At 43.5% G+C, this 18,882-nt stretch overlaps 3 protein-coding genes across 3 annotated transcripts; 2 read left to right on the forward strand and 1 right to left on the reverse strand.

The window, feature by feature from the left end:
* Positions 1–4,486: 4,486 nt before the first annotated feature.
* LOC135392777 (uncharacterized) lies at positions 4,487–7,673 on the forward strand. Its single transcript, XM_064623498.1, has 7 exons — positions 4,487–4,615; positions 4,894–4,941; positions 5,327–5,365; positions 5,467–5,526; positions 5,701–5,772; positions 6,195–6,251; positions 7,540–7,673. Exons 1-7 carry the CDS (start codon positions 4,568–4,570, stop codon positions 7,591–7,593), a joined length of 378 nt encoding a protein of 125 aa, XP_064479568.1. The 5' UTR covers positions 4,487–4,567; the 3' UTR covers positions 7,594–7,673.
* Positions 7,674–11,584: 3,911 nt separating this feature from the next.
* On the forward strand, positions 11,585–12,967 carry LOC135391286 (protein OPI10 homolog). The gene is made up of 4 exons (XM_064621494.1): positions 11,585–11,813; positions 11,885–12,014; positions 12,071–12,178; positions 12,417–12,967. Exons 1-4 carry the CDS (start codon positions 11,778–11,780, stop codon positions 12,737–12,739), a joined length of 597 nt encoding a protein of 198 aa, XP_064477564.1. The 5' UTR covers positions 11,585–11,777; the 3' UTR covers positions 12,740–12,967.
* Positions 12,968–17,308: 4,341 nt separating this feature from the next.
* Positions 17,309–18,547, reverse strand: LOC135391285 (THAP domain-containing protein 1-like). Its single transcript, XM_064621493.1, has 3 exons — positions 18,346–18,547; positions 18,097–18,292; positions 17,309–17,827 (listed from the first exon to the last, which is right to left on the reverse strand). The coding sequence occupies exons 1-3, from the start codon at positions 18,411–18,413 to the stop codon at positions 17,492–17,494; spliced, it is 600 nt and encodes a 199-aa protein (XP_064477563.1). The 5' UTR covers positions 18,414–18,547; the 3' UTR covers positions 17,309–17,491.
* Positions 18,548–18,882: the final 335 nt, after the last annotated feature.

The following is an 18,882-nucleotide window of genomic DNA, read 5'->3' on the forward strand; positions in this document are numbered from 1 at the left end:
GGTGGGAACATGAAAATCGCGCGCGCTGAACGGTCGGCGGAAATGCGCCTCTACTTCCGCCGCCCGCTCACGACGCCGCGTCGGGCGCCGCCAAGTGAGAACTGGCCCTTAGAGGGAGGCTACGCTAGTCTGGAGCAGTGCCGTGTGTGCCAAAGGGAGTCTGGCCAGACCTGTATATACTCTCCACCCACTCCACCCACTTTTTGAGCTCTCTGGCCAATCACGAGGCAAAATACAGTTCGCTATTAATCCCAGGCTATCCAAGCTATAAATTATCTGTATTCACTGGGTGCCGACATTTTCGGGAAACTGGATTGGATTGAATAGGATATTCCCTGACGACCAAGCAACATAATGGATTTTGCGTCCACTTTTGACGGCGCCATCTGGATGGAGAGGGGCATGTCGAGAAGACGCAGAATAGCAGAAGCAGAAGTAGCAGAAGCAGAAGTAGCAGAAGCAGAAGTGCATGCTAGCAGAATTGATTGGCCGGTAGAACCGCTAGTTGGAACCACTGATCTCGATTGTAAAAGGCTGGATCGCGGATAGGGAGCGCGAGCGTGAAGAAACCGGCCGCCGTCTTACGGTGCTCACAACAGTCGCCGCAGCGATCATGGCAACTTCTTGCAATTACGGTCGTACCAACCGTACTGGCAAGGTTACAGGGCCTAAATTTATACAGGTGAGTCACTCTTTATCGAGGAATAAATAGGCGTTCATTCTGTATATTTAGTTGACCATTATGAAGTGTTTTTTTGCCCAAAACGAGCACTGGATGCAGGTTGCTTGATCGCTCTTCCGACGTTCAATCGAGCACACTTGCATTTTACCCGGCGGCAAATACAGTTTGAGTGCATAATATGCTTGAAAGAACACGTTACACTACACAGGTAGTGTTGTCATCAATATATGTGCGAGCACTCGAGCGCTTTTTTGCATGCATTGCTAGCATGGTACACGGTGTTCTCTGCGGAAGCAAGTGCCACATTCATTTCTTTGAATTACCTTCGCGCACAAGTTCGGTATTACGTCATAATGAGACCACGATTGTCACCTTTTTTCATGTATTGGTATTGTTTTGTGCCTTGGTTTGATTTGTGACAAAGAATCCTACGTAACGGTGGTGTGGCGCGACTTGAATAACGCCTTTGTCTGAGCTGTATCGTCAGCTTGTTACGATAGTAATAATTTGTAGCGTGTCGTGCTATTTGAAGCAGTTTTTAAGGGTGGTCTCTCAATACAGGTTTCGTCATGAGGGCTACCCAGTGAATAATCTGTGTAGTGTGATACGACTGGGTGTACAGGTAAGTATCACGTTCCTCATCCACTGGTTTCTACTTTACAGGAAGGAACAACCTCAGTGCACGCACTGTGGTTAGCCTCTCTCAGTTTTGCATATTTTCTTACATGTTCACATCAGAAACACACCTTACACTTTAGGCTCCTTCACCCAGCAATATAATAATTATAATTCTTTTTAGAAGAGTTCCCCATATTCTTTTTAGAATAGTTTTTCATCGTTTTAATTTTTAGAAGATACAGGGATTGTAAACCATGTTTTAAACTGATGTTTTAACATTTGTCCAATGCATTTATTAAACAACATATTCATTTTTAACTGGTTGCACCCAAACCAATGTTCTGATGTATTATTTCCTTTGTTGTCGATGCACCATAAAAATTGGAATAATCATCATCAATGCAGGTTACTTCACAGCTTCCTCGACATACTCAAGAAACGGGTGCAGAACCTGCGTAATGCCCACAAACTTTGATTACCACAGCACCTCCAAAAAGTATGTGTCACATGGAATTTTTAACATGGGATTCACAGTATATAATACCTTGTATTAACTGTTGTAGATCTAAGCCGTCTCTACAGTACACTCTCAGAAATTAAAACCGTGAGAACCGTGATAATTGTTTCAGTTAATAGGCATGCACATATATGCTATAAGAAGAAAATTATTTCTTGAGAATGCACTTCTCTGGCTACTGTGTTGTTTACATCTACTGTTGATCACATTCATTTATCACATATTATATTCTTATATATATTATTATATTAACATATTTGATCACATTAAATTCAAAATTCATCATATATAAGAAAATACCAGGAGGGAAGTTGCTATTCATTGCTCATTCTAACCTAAAATTGAGTGCTACAAATTTAGAGAGAGTACCTGTCCATTGTCATTCCTAAAATATATATTGTCATTGTAGCAAGGTCATAAAACAATAAATGTAGTCTTTTGTGACCTCCCTGCACATTCATTGTATCCTGAAACGCATAAGTGCAAGAAATAACTTGAATAAACTTGATGTTGTATAAACTTGATATAAAATGTTGAATAATATAATGTATGATATAAAATGTTGAATAAACTTGAACTTGTATATTCTCTTTACTCACCATCAGTGACCTTCTTTACAAAAGCATATCGTGTTAGATTTTTTTTGTTTACGTTTCACAGACGGTGTACACGAGGGCCAAAATGACAAAATCACAACTGTTTCAAGCTCCAAATCGTCCTGCTGCAATTATCCTGTTGCAGACCATACGTGTGTAGTGCAAGAAGGCCCTTGCACATCAAAATGTAAGATGGGAGTCACAGTTAATGCAAAGTGGTTCCTATGAGAGACTTCGATGCTGAACAAAATTGTGCAAACTGCGGAAGGTGCCATAGAAGATACTCAGAAAGCGTGTCTGGTCTCACAACGGTGCTACGGCGCTCTCTTTTAGATGACGATGATACTCATTGGAGTTTCAGATGTGCAGCTGCATTTTTTCGAACGTGCTCCACATAACAAGCATGACAAAGTCAGCACTGGATAGCAGGCCCCGTTCCTAAGCAGCTTTGCTCACGCTGCAGTTGTATTCAGCAAAAGCATGTGAGTACTCGAGAAGGACATTCAGTTTGGCACAACCGCGCCTGCAAATAATCAGAACAAATGAAGGAAGAAACAAACAAACATAGAAGGGCTGTACTTCAAAAAGAGGTAAATCTTGTGTCTCAAGGAGGTGTTACCACTTTTAAGTAACTTAATTGATTAAGCTTACATCACTACCTGATTAACTGTCCTAACGAGCGTGTTCTAATTGCGTGAAGCAATTAAATTACGCTCACAACGTATTTGGGCTGCTTCGGCGTGTCCATATTTGCGAGGCAAAGCACCGCAGTCGTTCACTAAAAGACACTTTCTGCGGCGGTGCTTGATATAAATCATACGAAACCGGTACACGGCTAAAACAACGGCTGTGATTCTACAGAACGATCTCTTTCTGCCATGCGAGTATATATCCTTTCCCGGACCGTTCTTTATGGAACAATTTTTGTCCAGAACGCAGCACGGGATATTACATACATGGTGGTTGTTAACCTCACATCCTTTCTTGTTGAAATATTGGCTGGGAAACGTACTGTAGTACAATCCCCAGCGCTGCACTGCTGTGACGGTCTAGTTTCGGAATGCAAAACATAACGTAATTAAGAATCGAACGGCAGGACACCTGTGAAACACTGTTAGGATACATCAGTATACTGGCACCTTACAAAATTGTGTGATGACAAGCAACGATCAACGCCTGCAGCGCTATAAATACTCACAATCCAATTGCCTCCCATTGTTTTCTATGGGCGCACACTGCGCTTTAGGGCCTCCCAACATGGCGGCCCGAATGCACGCCTCTCCCCCGCGAGCCCCTCTCCCATGCGCCATCCAGCCTTTATAGATAGAGATCAGTGGTTTCAACAGGGGGGCCATATGTCCGCCATTTTTGTAACTACCCTCAAGCGGTCGCTTGTGGCAACGCCGCCATCTTGTCATGGACCCACGTCACGGAGCCATCATCCAATGATATGCCCCGCTGGTTTGTTTTCCTTATGTTTTGATCATTCCGCCTGTTCGCTCCCCCGTTTCGTCTGCTTCGCCGGCGGCGAGATTTTCCAAAGTCGGGATTAGGGTTCAGACGCGATTGTGTTTTGCTTTCATCAGTCTTCCGAATTTTTTATGGCGTATCCATAATCGAACATGGTACTTTGTTGTTATCCGGGTTGCAGTAACCGTTCCACGTTTGCTGGCAAAGCATCTGGCATAACATACCACCAGTAAGTACGCCACTTGGAATGTGCTTTCAGTTGTAGTTTCACTTCCCGACTACACTTCCTAGCTTCCCTCGAGAACCGTCTCTACGATTGTCGTGGGAACATGCGATCGGGAGACCAGACTTTGTGCCAACAAAACACAGCGTGGTCTGCTCGAAGCACTTCAGAAACGAAGACTTCGACAGAACTTCGCTAACACGGGTCCGTCTACGTGAAGGTGCTGTCCCCATTCCTTCGCTGCAGGTTCAGCAGGTAGGCATCGTAAACAAAATGCAATGGTGTAGTCAATTATCGGTGGCTGCATTGCCTCCAGTTGCTTGGGAAGGAGCCAGAAGTTGCTGGAGTGAGCGATCCCGAACCCAGCGCACAAGAGGCAAGCATTGATGACAGTATGTGTATTATAATAAACAGCACATCTTCTTATTATCTCATCACAGTTGCTTGAGGAACAGTCAAGCATGCCAGGAGTGAGCATGCCAGAACCCAGTGCACAAGAGGCAGGACATGTGAGCATATATATCATGTGAACAGTATATGCCTGCGACATGGTTGTCTCAATCTCAGTGTCATGCCCAAGCGGCTCCCCGTGAGACCTGGACGAACTTGTGTCGGGAAAGTAGTAGCAAAAAGTTAACCTAGGTCCCACTGCCAGTGTGTACTCCTTCATTCCCCATGGTGTTCACCAGGAACTGCAGAAAGGCTTCACAGTGGTAGAACCCAGATTTCGAACAACTGTGTCGCAGGCAGTATACATATGAGTATCACAGTTGTTCTCATATTACAGGTGCACGAGGTCGCGGATATGCCTTCTGTGCCTCCTTCACCTGCTTTGGTAAGTGCTAAAAATCTCCTGAAAACGTATTGCAGTGGTTCTGAAACCACGTACGTTATGGCATGGGCGACTATCTTTATGTGGAGTCGCTTCAATAAAACTTTTGATGAGTCTATGCCTGTAGAAACTGTCTTATTTTGAAGTACAGGGAGTCCAAATTGCTGTCCTTTACGCAGGTTGTTGAACGAGAGCGTGTCACGAAAAAAATATTTGAATCTGCTACCTGAGTTACAAACAGGTTCTATGTCAGGAGTATCACCCGTTTGTTACTCAAGTAGCAGGAAAGTAGCATTCGTTTTTCTTTTATTGCTCTCTTTAAATATTTTTTCCTGACACTCGCTCGTTGAACACACTCGTATCTATATCCTTTTCCTCCCCTCTATAGGACATATCGGTGGGTGACGTACAAGAAGACATCAGTGGAGTGAGTTATTCACTTACCTCCGCATGCACATTGTCATGGTGCTGTTTAGCATCTCAACTTGGGAAGTTTTCCATTACAATATCCCTTCTCTTAATCTATAGGACAGCACTGGGTTTGACTGCACACATATTCTTATATGTGACGAACAAAATGACCCATTGGTAAGACATATCACCGACTACGCAATAAGTATTTATGCATGCAGTTCTTAGGGCCGTCATTTAACTTGTGGGTACGTGGGTTTTGACTGTTGGTTTAGGTGTCATAAATTGTGCATCTTGTTGCAGCAATAACGTCTTTTCAGCATAATGCTATCTTTTGTATTTTGCTTCTAGAGCTTCACTGATGACACAAGTTCAGTAGGGACACCTGGGCCATCCGTTCAGTCATCCAGGCTGTCGTCTGTAGTAAGTCTTATTGCACTTTTTGTAGTATCTAAATGCTGCATGCAAGGGAGGTTAACTGCTATAATTAAAGCAAGGAATAAAGAAACCTAAGGAGGGAGCGCACCACATTATCTTGGTTGGAGAAGGTGTGGTGGAAACGGAGGACAAAAAGTGGCAGAATTGATGTTACTCCACACGGGCAATGTAAATTAAAGGATGTAGTGTGGTGCCATTAGAGTTGGTCAAACAAAGGCCGGGGGGAGAGGGAGCGAAGCACATGAGCAGCTAGCCAAGAGAGGAACTTTGTTCAACCAACAGCTATATGGCAGCCACTCTCTCCTTTGGCTTCTTTCCTCCATGAATTAGGGTATGCGGACTCTACAAAATTGAACATCTTTATGATGCACTATTCATTTATGCTCCTATCTGTCTGACCTTTTCAGGGCACTTCCCCGCTTGCCTCCCTTACCAGCCCAAGCACCAGCAGAGGCGTGCTCGTGGTAAGGGTAATACTCATAAACATAACACTTGAATATGATATTATACATTATGTCGTGAACTGGCAGTACCTGATAGGAAACAGATGCAATATCTGTAGTTACAACTTGTGACACGGACGTCTGAAATCTCAGTTCCACGCTATGGCTATGTTCTGCAATTTCTGGTGGGCACAGTGCTGGGAATGAAGTATAGTAAAGAGTAGAGATGGGACGAATCCAGAATCTTGCGAATCCGAATCCCAGGAAGTTTCTGCGAATCCATGAATCTTACGAATCTCGAATCTTTCAAATCCTTTTTTTAAAAAGAGTTTGAAAAGCCAAGAAAAAAAAAGACTTCTACTGGAGAGTGCTTTGAAGCAGGATATGACACATTTGTTGAATGAAAAAAAAAAGTTCAGTTTCGGGTGAAAGTATACCCATATAGTATATCTAACGTATTGTTCATCGACTACGAAAAATTCATAAATTCTCGTGTCTGAATTATTTCCATAAAGCTAAAGCAACAATCAAAAGCAAAACCATATTACTTTTAAACTTGTAATGTAACAGTTCCAGCCTGAACTCTTTCAGCCAGAGCAATGTAAACAAACAAACAAGAAAACACCCGTCGGTCAATGAGGCTTTCGGCGGACACCGGAGGCGCCAGTTTATAAAAGAATCAACCAAATGTGGTCAGTGGATTTGAAAGACTCGATTCGCCGTTTGGGATTCGGATTCCCCAATCTCGAATCCCTGCCTACGATTCGTGGATTTGAGGATTCGCGGATTCGGCTGGCACATCCCTAGTAAAGAGTAATATTAGGACGCAGTCTACATGTTTACTACTACTTTCCTCATACTGTTCTGTTCTGAACTTCTGGAGAGTCGCTAAGGCGTCATACAGAGATTTCATACAACTGTGTCCATAGCTGTTCATGCCTGCTGAACAGACTCAGTTACATTTGCGGCTGACATATACATCACGAGAAACTGGTCAGACCACTTCACGAAGAGAGTGATAAAAAGATACTTGAGTTGCAAACATGTGGTACATCAAGAGCAGCACTTGTTTGTGCCACAAAGGTATCCTCCAGTTTCTGTGTAGCACTCTTATTACGAAGCACTCTGGTCGGTTTTTCATGATGCACTTGTATAGTGTGTAACTATTGACACGGGTAACTATTGATATTTGTTTTGTTGGGTGGGGCAAATAATAATGCACTGTGCATAGTGCAGTTCGAGGTTAAATATTTTTGCATTAAGAAGTGCCCTCAAAGGAAAAAAATTAGATAAATACGTGTATTTGCAGACAGTTGGATGTCATGGGGAACTGTCCAGTTCATTCGGCATTTGTGCATGCTGATGATTCTTACTAACCCTCATACATGTTACAATGAATTGTACTCAGTCTGAGCCAATAAAAATGGATTCTATCGACCACAATGCCATGAGGTCCTTGTGATTTGCATGCCTGATACTTTGTCACCTGTTGCGGCTGCTACGATTCAAAGCCAAATCTCTTCTTTATTCGGTAAGTATACTCTATATACCAAAGGAAGTAAGTATTTTGTTTCACGTGCATGTTGACACTGAGAAAATATCTAAAGTTAGGTGCAATTGCTCATATGGCAACTTATTCTCCGTGCTCTATTCAAACTCCCTTCGCATGAAGTACCAGCACACTCTTCTCCCTATTTTGAGTCATGAGGGATTTTCTTTTAATTGTACTATTAAGCCAATATAAATGCATGTCACCAGAATCTGCAAAAGGTCGCAGTACCTGAAGTAGTACGCATGCTCCGTTTTGTGACTTGCCGGAATATCCAGTGGAGTCTATGCAATAAGGTACCTGCATATTGTCCTAGGAAAACTCAGCTGAGGACACACCTGTGAAAGCCTTCCTCAAAAAAGAAGTAAGACGAATTGGCAATCTGAACACCATCAGCAAAAAGCGGATCAAGGCATTGCAGCAAGCCCAACGCCGTATAAAGCAGAAGGTTGCTAAATTGCAGCACATCATATCAGATTTGACTTCCAAAAACATTTTGCTTGAAGAACATGCAGGCTGTCTTGAAAACATTGCTGGGGCGAACAAAGATCTGCTGATGCGACAAGTAGCGAAAAAGGGAGGAACCAGTTTGCCACATCAGTATAGCCCTGAGTTGCGTGCCTTTGCACTCACCCTTCATTTCTACTCACCGCGTGCCTACAACTACGTTCGTAAAACGTTTGACACATGCTTGCCCCATCCACGCACTATAAAAAAGTGGTACCAGTCGATTGATGGAGAAGCTGGATTTTCAAAGGAAGCACTGTCTGCATTGGAAATGAAGGCTGTCATTAACTCAAAGAAAGGAGTACAAACTGCGTGCAGCCTTATGGTTGACGAAATGGCCATTAGAAGACACATTGAGTGGGATGGGAGGAGGACGTACGGGTATGCAACTGCTGGGCCAAATTGTGAAGATTCCAGCGTAGTTGCCAAAGAAGCTTTCGTGATGCTGCTTGTTGCACTGAGTGAACAGTGGAAGTTACCTATTGGCTACTTTCTGGTTGATGGGATTACCGGAGAACAACGAAGTAACCTTGTACTCGAAGGGTTGTCGCTTTGTCACGACGCTGGCGTGACAGTTGTTTCCCTAACCTGTGATGGTGCTGCAGCCAACCTATCTATGCTTCAAAACCTTGGTTGCTCACTGCAGTACGACAGCTTACGCACAAGCTTTCCACACCCCAACACGGCGATGCCTATAAGTGTTTTTCTTGATGCGTGCCACATGTTGAAGTTGGTGAGGAACGCACTCTGCCACTTCAAGTCGTTTGTTGACGAAGATGGGCATGAAATATCGTGGAAGCACATTGAAGCCCTTCACTCAATCCAGCAGAAAGAGGGACTTCATGCAGCAAATAGACTACGAACAGCACATGTACATTTTCAACAACAGGTCATGAAGGTCAGCCTTGCTGCAGAGCTTCTCAGCACATCAGTTGCAGATGCCATAAGTGAGTGTCGAGACCTGGGTGTACCTGGATTTGAAAACACTAAAGGAACTGAGAGGTTCTTGAGGATAATTAACAACGTATTTGACGTCCTAAACTCTGTAAATGTTCACCAGAAATGTTGGAAGAAGCCGCTGTGTCCTGGAAATATTGAAGATGCCCGAATAATGTTCCAGATGGCTACATCCTACATACTTGCTCTTCGTAAAAGTGAATGTGGAAAATCTGGGCCACTTCTTGTGCAGACAAACCGAAAAACCGGATTCCTTGGCTTCCTTGTGTGCTGCAATAGTATCATTCAGCTCTACGACTTCCTTCTTTCCAAGTCCCTTGTCAAGCATCTTCCCACACACAGGGTCAGCCAAGACCATCTTGAACTCTTCTTTGGTTTGATAAGGTCACATGGTGGCTACAACAACAACCCAACCGCAAGGCAATTCGAAGCAGCCTACAAAAGGTTGATTGTTAATACCGAAGTAGAAGCCTCTGAAAAGGGGAACTGCCTTCCACTTGAAAACATCTCAGTACTTCATGTCAGCAGTGTGACACAACCTCGTTCAGAAGATGTCATAAATTGGACATCGAAAGGACGAAGCAACACAGCTGAAGGAATTCTCCAAGATGACCTTCCTGACCATGATTACTTCTCGGACCCAACGGAGCCAACCATTTTTGGGGACAGAATAATTGTTTTCATTGCGGGACATATAGCATGCCGCCTACAAGAATATTTGAATTGTGAAACCTGTATCTCCCAGCTAACTGTGCCCATGTCTTCCATCCACCATTCTCTCATGCAGCGAAAGGACAAGTACGGTGAATTTCGGTACCCATCTGACGATGTTATCACAATCTGTAGGAAAGCGGAAAAGCTGTTACGAAGGGCTCTCCTGCAAGAGGGCATATCGTCAAACACCCTTCTACAAAGGGTACTCTTGCAGGTTATGGAGTGCACTTTGGACAGCAGTGTCTTTAGCCAAATACGGAGTGAGCACATGCTTGAACAGACATGCCTTGAAAATCACTTTTTTCACTTGATAAGGTCTGTTGCCCAGAGGTATTTAAGTATACGTATGCGTCATGCAGCCAAGACACGTACAGAGGAGCTGCATAAGCGTAGGTGTCGCCAGCTTTTTACAAAGCTCACCCAATTCAAAGGGCAGTAGGCAATACTTGCAGAAGGTGTATCATTCGATACATTTGATACGTCATCATTGGGGTTTGTAAATAGTACCACGTTTTTGTATAGTTATATAGCTAAAGCTGTCAAATGCAACAAGATATTTTTTTATTCTGTATCATGTGAGCTACTTTTCTGTCCTCCTGAGCCTTGTAGGTGTTGTGTATGCCAATCATGCTGTGTAAATAGTGAAGTTCAGTTTAGTCAGGTTTAGTTGTGTCACTGTGCAAATAACACACTCGCAGTTCTGTGTTATGTTCATTTTATTCTACTGTTTACACCCTGTCTATTTTTTTTAGAGGCCCTTGTTTGTTTATTTGCAGTTTCGACTGGTTTTGCACATTTTTCTGTAGTCCAGCAGTCATCCTTGTCTAGATTTCGTTGCACCATTCAAAGGTGGAAACTGTGTCCTTATAGATGTTATTGATCATGTTACTGAAGTCTTCAATGAAAGAAATCGAAGAAGAAATCTGCATCCCCAGAAGAGGACTTCGTTTGTCTTGCTTGGCGGTGTGAACGTCTTATTTTATCCGAACAGTAAGGAAACATATGGCTGTCCTCCTGTACTTGATTTGCTTCCAGTATGATGTAAGCTAATTACGACAGTCCACTAGAGGCAAATGAAGTTATAAAATGACAGGCAGAGGCGGAAATCGCGTTGTTTACACCTGGCTTGATCGCCGACCATGGGCGCCGCCATGTTTCCAGGCCACGACAAGATGGCGTCGACCAGCACGCTATCTCTATGGGTCGAATGTATTGTAGGGCACCCCTGTGGTTTCAACCGTTTCAACCGGAAGGTGGCAGTTAGTTTAGAATTCGATGTTTTCGATTCTAGGCTAGGTGGCGCAAGCTACCGCCCGCTCCAAAAGGAAAAGCCACAGTATCCATCCGATGTTTTATGGAACAAACACGAACGAATTTTGCGAAACTTTTTGGTGTTTTTTTTTATCTTGGGAGACATCTTCAAGTGGATATCACATTAACAATAAATTCCGGATTCCTCACACACACTACACTCCAGCGTCAAAAGTGCCATATTTCAATCTCATCAAGCGTCAACCAAGTCAAATCGTCAAATCTCCCAGTCGAATCGCTAGCAAGATGAACAACCGTAAAAAGGCCGACCAGGGGGCACTACTATCCATCCATCCAACAAAAGAAAATTTTGTAGCCACGCCAATCCAACAGCATCCACAATTCTTGTGCGTGAGGCGATGTCTCCTGCTTTTTATAGTTTGGCTTCATCGATAACTTTGCCTCAATTTATGCAGTGGCAGCTGTTTACGTTTTGAGGAGAAGTATTTTTAAACCCGGAGCATTTCACGCTTGAAGTGGTCCCTTCCTGGAACGCTTGTGTTTGAAACATGAGCCTATTTGGCGTGATCGTCACCGGCCGTCTGGTAGGATAATCAGTTTGAGGTCTTGTTTCTCTCACTGATGCATGGTGGATCTTCATTTCGGCTCACTTTAGGTGCAGACAGATTTTCAAATCGTCGAACAAAATAAGTTTCTGCTCAACATTCCGGATCCTGACAGCATTAATCACATAGTCGTATTCATGACCGGGACACAACCTTTTCCGGACGGACTGGGAGGTTCTGGTAAGAACAATGTAACCTTCAACTTGAACAGCTTCGAGTCTCCTCTCGAACTGCAGTTTACTTCAGCTGGCCCAGTCCTAACGCAGTGGGAAGCTGGCAGTACCTGGGTTTCATATCGAACGCAAAACCAAGCGCAATTTTTAAAGTCTCGAAGATAAAAGAAGGTAAGTTCTGATCATTTCACGATTCATTGGTCAGTGACACGAGGATCAAAGTGGTGGTTGTGAAATACTTAATCTTTGGATATGTCACTCATCCTTCTTGGTGTGGCTGCACCACTCCAGCTTTGATATATCCAAAGCTATCTTGTAGTTCTCCCGTGCTGGGATGTTTCATCACCATACATGGTGTAGCATCTTCGTTGACCAAGGAAACTCATTCCGAAAACTTTTCTTTTTATAGAATCCACGACTCCTCATGCGTTCTCAGCTCACGGTTTCTCAAGCGTTGCCCAGATTGGTATTTCGGTGGAACCGCTCTCGCAGATTGAGTTCCAGACGACGACTACAGCCACCCCAAAGGCGGTAGACTCCTACACCGAATTTTGCACCAAAATGCTGGAGAACTTGTTTAACTACTTGGCCTCATTCAGTGCATCACCACAGCAACTTGCCCCTCAAGCCAACGACACCTTTTTCCCGATGCGAGCTTTGGAACAGTGGTACGGCAACTTCCAGCGGCGCTTCTCGCAGAACCCTAACTTCTGGAAGCAAAGTGCATCTTGAGAGTGATTTAATCGTGTTGCATTGTGACTTTCATCATGCTGGAACCAAGTAACGTTGTGCAGTATTAACAACACAACTCATTCCTAATATTAATCATTTATGCTACATGTGTTTTGAGCACAGACTAGTCTCCATTAACATGAAGCTCTCAGACGACTATGGGATAGCGTGGATGCACTGTTATTGACATGCAGCTTACTTGAAAATAATAAAACTGAAGTCTGTTTGAAGCTTTGTTCACTTTAGTCATAACCATGTTATACACAAACAGTTCGTGCAGTGTAAATTACAGGTTTTTATTACACTGCCTAAGTGCCACCCAGATATAGCAGACAGAGATGTCACCAATGTCTTATAAAGACAATTTAGAAACACTGCCATTTTTTGTGTAGGAATAAAAAACTTTTCTTGCACATTTGTATGACTTGTGAACTCAATGCCAACTTATTAGCTATAGACTTATTAACTGTTATTTCCTACCACATCTACCATGTGTTCATCTCAACAGTGAATGGTACGAAGATAGACCAAAAGCCAGGAGTGGTCATGACGAAACAAGATGAAACACCGGCTTGACGCAACAGGCAAGAAACAAACAACATCTAAAGCCCTGACAGCGGAACAGGAGCTTGTCTTAAGCAAAGGACTCAATTTTGCATCAACTACCATCAAAGTGCCATGCAGGGGCATCATTGCCGAAGTTTCGCTTCATGAAAAATACAGGTGCTGTTAACATCGCCAGAAATCAGCTTATGGGTATCCTCTCCAAGGAATGGAAAGCACCGCCTTACAACCTCACTACTGAAGAAAATCAGGTGCTACATGAACTAAAAGTTGATACAACTATCATGTTACTGCCATCAGACAAAGGAAAAAGCACCGTCGTACTTGACAAGACAGAATACGTCAAAAGAATGAAAGATCTTTTGGATGACGAGACTTGCTTCACGAAGCTAACATCTGATCCAACACCGAAATCCGAATGAGCGCTTGTCCAGCGCTTGAGGAAATTAAGGGCTGCTGGGAGCATGTCAGACGCTGTTTATAAACGCCTGTTTTCGTCAGATGGACAGATTCCATTAGTCTATGCTCTGCCCAAGGTTCGCAGACCGAACGTTCCACTCGGAGCTCCTAGTGTCCTATATTGGAGCTCCTACCTATCAACTGTCTAAATTCCTAGTGGAACTATTGAATCCAATCTTGTACCAAAATGGACATTCTGTGAAGAACTCGCATGAATTCTGCTCTGCTGTACGTGACGTTGTGGTGGCCCAACAGACAGAAGGATGTCCCATGGGCAGTCCTGTTTCTGTCTCGGCCACTAATTTAATAATAATAATAATTTATTATTCATCACAATTTTTTTTACAAGTCAAAAACACCTGCTTAAGCCAAACGGCTTGTTTGCAGGTTGCATTAGTAATGGAATACATAGAGGAACAACTTTTTCATTCTGACAAGGCCACTGTTAAGTTTTACAAACACTGTGTTGATGATACTTTTATTGTTTTAAAACGTGAGGATGTCACTTCATCTCGTTCGTTTTTTAACAGTCTGCACCCTAACATACACTTCACGATCGAAACGGTGTGCAACTGCACTCTCCCGTTTCTTAATGTTTTAGTCACGTGCACTGACTGAGGTCGCATACTTCGCACATACGTCGCATATTCTTACCACACGCCGGAGCATAAACATGCTGCTGTTCGTTTTCTTCACAAGCGCATGGACACCATACCTAGTTCACGTGGAGTTAAGGAATTTGAATGAATAAAGTCAGGTGATATCCTCGCAAAGTGTAACTATCCTGCCTATTTCGTAAAGATACACTTTCTAAGATGCTCCCGTGACTTTTCTATGCCACCTCCTCCCGAAAACATTGTATGTATCCCTTATGTCCGTGGCCTGTCTGAGGCTGTAAGAAGAATTTTGAAACCTCATGGAATCCACACCACTTTCAAAACTTCTCGACCTCTCTATAATATGCTATGCCACCCAAAGGACTCTGTGTCCCACATGGATCAATCGGGTGTTATATACCAATTACAATGTAAACAGTGTGACATGTACTACCATAGGCAAAACTCGAAGAAAGAAGGCCACCAGACTACAAGAACATCAACAACAGATAAAGAAGCCACCAACATAGAATCACTGCTCCGAGCTGGTTGAACACACACTCAAAACCGACCACTCCTTTAACTTCGAAGAGGCGGAAACTTTGGCACGTGAACATAGGTGGGCGGTGTGAATATTTCTGGAACCTTGGTACATTCATGCTTGGTACATAACAATGCTTGCAGCAGCCACAAGGGGCCCCTACCGGAACGCTACAGGAACATCACGAAGGCATAAAGCTGATCTCGGATCTGTACTATATTTTGTTTTGCGTTTGTCTGATGAGGACGCCTGCATAAGCGTAGAAACGTCACAAGTAAATTTTGTTGCCGGTTGTGTCAAGCCAGTGTGTCATATTTTTTCATCAGTGCATGGTACACGAGAGCTCAGTATTCATAAGACCAGTTGATCATTCAGATTAATGCTACAAACCAGACATCCAGGCTGTAATAAGCCACTTATACACAACAGATTCTCCACTGAACAACAGGAATTTAAGGCTATTTATACCAAAGTGTCAAACCACAAAAAATACGGGTTCAGTTCGGGTTCGCCTTGCTTGGATTTCTTTCCGGTTCAGTTCCGGTTCGCCCACACCAAAAATCGACCGGAATAGCAAGCCGACGTCCCGTTTGGCTGACCTTTCCACCGTTTTTTTTCCTTTCATCTAATAAATATATCCCCCACCCCCCAGTTGATCCACAACACAAAGGCAATGTGGCATGACACAATTCCACTATCAGTAAGCAGAACTACATTTACTTTTCAAACCACGGCCAATCATACAGACACCGTTCTGCACACGCTCCTTCTCCACTTGTTATGTTTCTGACTTACTGCTCACGTGTACAGGGAAATGTTGGGCGCTTGCTTAATCAAATATTCGGCCTATAGAGCAACGCAACTGACCTACTCCATTCCTGCTTCATTCATCCGCATGGCCCCTCCTCTCTGAAGAGCAGGCACTGCAGCGCTCACAAGGACAACTGCGTTTCAACATGTTAAAAAAGATGCTGAAAGCATACTTATTATATGTTCTCGTTTGACTGCAAGGTGAAAGTTTGCAAAATCCATTATATGGAGGCCAGTGTCCTTGTTCGGGGATTGAGATGGACTTTTTGAACTCTCATGCTGACTTCTTTTATGTCCGAACCGTTTTGTTGTAAGCGGGTTACCGGTATTATTTTTCCAGTTCGGGTTCAACAGTGTCATGAAAATTTCGGTTGAGGTTTGGGTTTGATTCCGGCAAAAATAACGGTTCGGGTACGGGTTGACAGCCTGATTTATACTCTGTACAAACAACCGAGCTCAGCCAGATGAATAGTGCTTTCAACGAGGACGGTTTTTTTTTGTGCTCCCCATTTTTATTCATTTCAAGTACTCTAACAGACAGTACACGCAGACTAAAATACTTCTGTATCATGATTACGCCACTCGACCATTGTTTGCTTTTTGTGCTCAAGACATGAGAGATAAGTTCCTTAGTTCTGCACTCCCTTTCTTTCAACAGTGCCGTGTACTTAGTGCGCATCAGTGCCTGAGACGGCATCTCCAATAAGTGGTCACGTGCTGGAAAACAGGTATCAGGTAACTTATGGGGAGGTACTCCACACAACTGTTTCCACATTTAGCCAGTGTTTCGAAAGTGCCTTGTGCTGTACCACTTGTATTCCTTGTGAAAGAAACTTTAAAGAGAGGACAGAGGTGCAATACAGTGGAAAATATGTACAGAGAAAAGTGAAGTAATAAAACACCCTGGAGATGCATCATAAGGGCTGTGGGAAACTGTACAATATGTTTGTGAACCACTTGCTTTATCTTGGCACATAAGCCTGCACAGTCCGCTGTCGCTGATGGATGGCACTGGTCAAATCACCAAGAGCTAGACACGCCTTGCTGCTTACACAAATTTCGTAGATGCTATACACCTCACATCTTGGGCATGGTTGCAGACAAGCGTAAATACACATCTGTTTGGGCAGTTAATGGCACTGTGTCTGGGCTCTTTGCAAGCAGAACATGATTCCTGCTTTCCGGCAATTTTACATTCTTGCTTGCCGTGTCCTGTATCATCGTGTGTTCTTTTCTCTCATTTGTGTGTCGTGCTTATTTCTTTCTTATTTTCCGGGTTGGCAGACGTTCACAGATTTCTACTCCTGATTTTCCTTTGACGTTGGGACATAGCAAGCTGCAACAGTGCACGTCCTGTCCATGACAGCAAAATGCAGCAAGATGACAAGGACACAGAAAGAAGTAAACAGGACAACTGCCTGTTTGCTTCTTTCCATGTCTTTGTTCTATGCTCTCAGGCGCTGAGTCAAAGCATTATGTTAGCATCAGTGATCAGTGAAAATACGAGTTATGTCATTCTCTAACAGTACCAAAAAAATAAACAATCAGATCACTAATGGCATGATGAGAAAAGCCATGGAGCTTAATCATCTGCCCACCTGCCTTTACACTATTTTATTAGACCACCATGTTTGAACTAATCGGAGCTGCCTTCTATAGACTTGCCACTCTCGTACAGCGCCAATAACACTCAACCTGTACTGTCAACCAAGTTCTACCTCATGTGGTCACTGTAAAAGCACACAGTCGGTCCAACTTCTCATCAGATGAGAGAAGCTACAGCTATAACTCAGTAATTTTGTTGTGAAGCAGGGAGTAGACCATGTCGTTTAAAGTGGAGACCCTCTCATCAAGGCGTCGTATCCTCTGGTGTGCTGTTTTGAGTTTCTTCCTCAACCTGACCTTATCGGCAACATCAGCAGGCACCTGTTTGGTTGGATCCTCGTGGTAGTTGTGCTCAATGCCATGAGCTGCAGCTGCCTTGTCCAATACTGCATCGTCCGCTGCTGTGGTGACAACTGGCAAGTCGTCGTCATCCTCCTCCACTTCAAACACGTCGAGGTTGGTAAGGTTGCTTTCGGCTGCATGTGCCTTGTCACCAATGTACTCTATGACTTCCTAGGTATTAAATATTATATGTTACAACATGCTGAATTTTGTTTCGTAATTCTCTAACAAGTTGTTAGCATGCATCATTACATAACACCGTGATGAACCTACAACCATGTACCCCATACACCCGCAACAATTTTACACATGTTGTGTTCACAAATAGCGTACGTCGTACTAGCCGGAATTTCTGTCAAAGGGAACAAACAACTTGAATACAACTCAAGCTTGAAATTTTAAGTTAATCAAGACAAAGAAAAGTGCAAGGAAGTACTCACGGGCTTTTTATCTTCCGGATAAGCAAACATAGTCGGAATCGCAGCCCATCTGAGTCGTACTGTTTGTCCCGTCCGGTCAAAACATCGCTCGAGGAAGTGGTCTGAGCACAAAAGTGACTTCCTATTCGGCTCCCAATTTTCGCGGCTCATATTGTGCAACCACAATTTGAGGATATCTGCTCTGCCGAACGGAAACCTGCAAATATTTCAACGTGTTTGTGCAGACAGATTCAACTGCACCAGCCGTACCTGTGAAATGATGCGCCCACTGTGCCGCCTTGCTTGTTTCTACAGCCCCAGGCGGAACAGCTCGGCATTTTTAGCTTCTTCGTCCCACTGCCAGTGTAAAATATTATGGTTCTCTAATTTCGAATTTGACAACGCTCTAAAAACAACACCCAAAAACAATTGGATTGCTTTGGATTGGAACGATATCCGAAAGAAGACTGTAGTGGCGGCTGTGGCTGTAGATTTGGCTTAGTCAGGGTTAGCAGATGGCGAGTGAATTTCCTGCCACATTTATGAATGCTGTTATGTATTTGCTTTTCTTTCCTCTATGGCCTCTATGTAGCGCGCAAGGAACAAGTTCCGGACACTGCAACGTCGGCGTTGTGGTTCTGCCACAGGTACTGCTGCGCAATTCATGATTTACGCATGAAACGGATTCTGAAATGGTTTCACAATATGCAGGGTGAAATTTATTGAAAGCTACACATCTTGATATACAGAGCGTTTATTTTTATTCGTTACAGAATTTTTATTTAAAAACTAGCAGAGCAAAATAGA

Source organism: Ornithodoros turicata, chromosome 4 (assembly GCF_037126465.1).
Source record: "Ornithodoros turicata isolate Travis chromosome 4, ASM3712646v1, whole genome shotgun sequence".
Classification (NCBI taxonomy): Eukaryota; Metazoa; Arthropoda; class Arachnida; order Ixodida; family Argasidae; genus Ornithodoros; species Ornithodoros turicata.

What these genes read in the sequence shown, in the direction of transcription:
- LOC135392777 (XM_064623498.1), top strand. Translation starts at nt 4,568, where the DNA reads ATGCCAGGAGTGAGCATGCCAGAACCCAGTGCACAAGAGGCAGGACAT. An exon ending in GTGCACAAGAGGCAGGACAT is followed by an intron (nt 4,616 to 4,893) that starts GTGAGCATATAT and finishes CTCATATTACAG; the next exon opens with GTGCACGAGGTCGCGGATAT. An exon ending in CCAGCAGAGGCGTGCTCGTG is followed by an intron (nt 6,252 to 7,539) that starts GTAAGGGTAATA and finishes GTGTATTTGCAG; the next exon opens with ACAGTTGGATGTCATGGGGA.
- LOC135391286 (XM_064621494.1), top strand. Translation starts at nt 11,778, where the DNA reads ATGAGCCTATTTGGCGTGATCGTCACCGGCCGTCTG. An exon ending in TGATCGTCACCGGCCGTCTG is followed by an intron (nt 11,814 to 11,884) that starts GTAGGATAATCA and finishes GGCTCACTTTAG; the next exon opens with GTGCAGACAGATTTTCAAAT. An exon ending in GGACGGACTGGGAGGTTCTG is followed by an intron (nt 12,015 to 12,070) that starts GTAAGAACAATG and finishes CTCGAACTGCAG; the next exon opens with TTTACTTCAGCTGGCCCAGT.
- LOC135391285 (XM_064621493.1), bottom strand. Translation starts at nt 18,413, where the DNA reads ATGCCGAGCTGTTCCGCCTGGGGCTGTAGAAACAAGCAAGGCGGCACA. An exon ending in GTGGGCGCATCATTTCACAG is followed by an intron (nt 18,293 to 18,345) that starts GTACGGCTGGTG and finishes AAATATTTGCAG; the next exon opens with GTTTCCGTTCGGCAGAGCAG. An exon ending in ATCCGGAAGATAAAAAGCCC is followed by an intron (nt 17,828 to 18,096) that starts GTGAGTACTTCC and finishes TTTAATACCTAG; the next exon opens with GAAGTCATAGAGTACATTGG.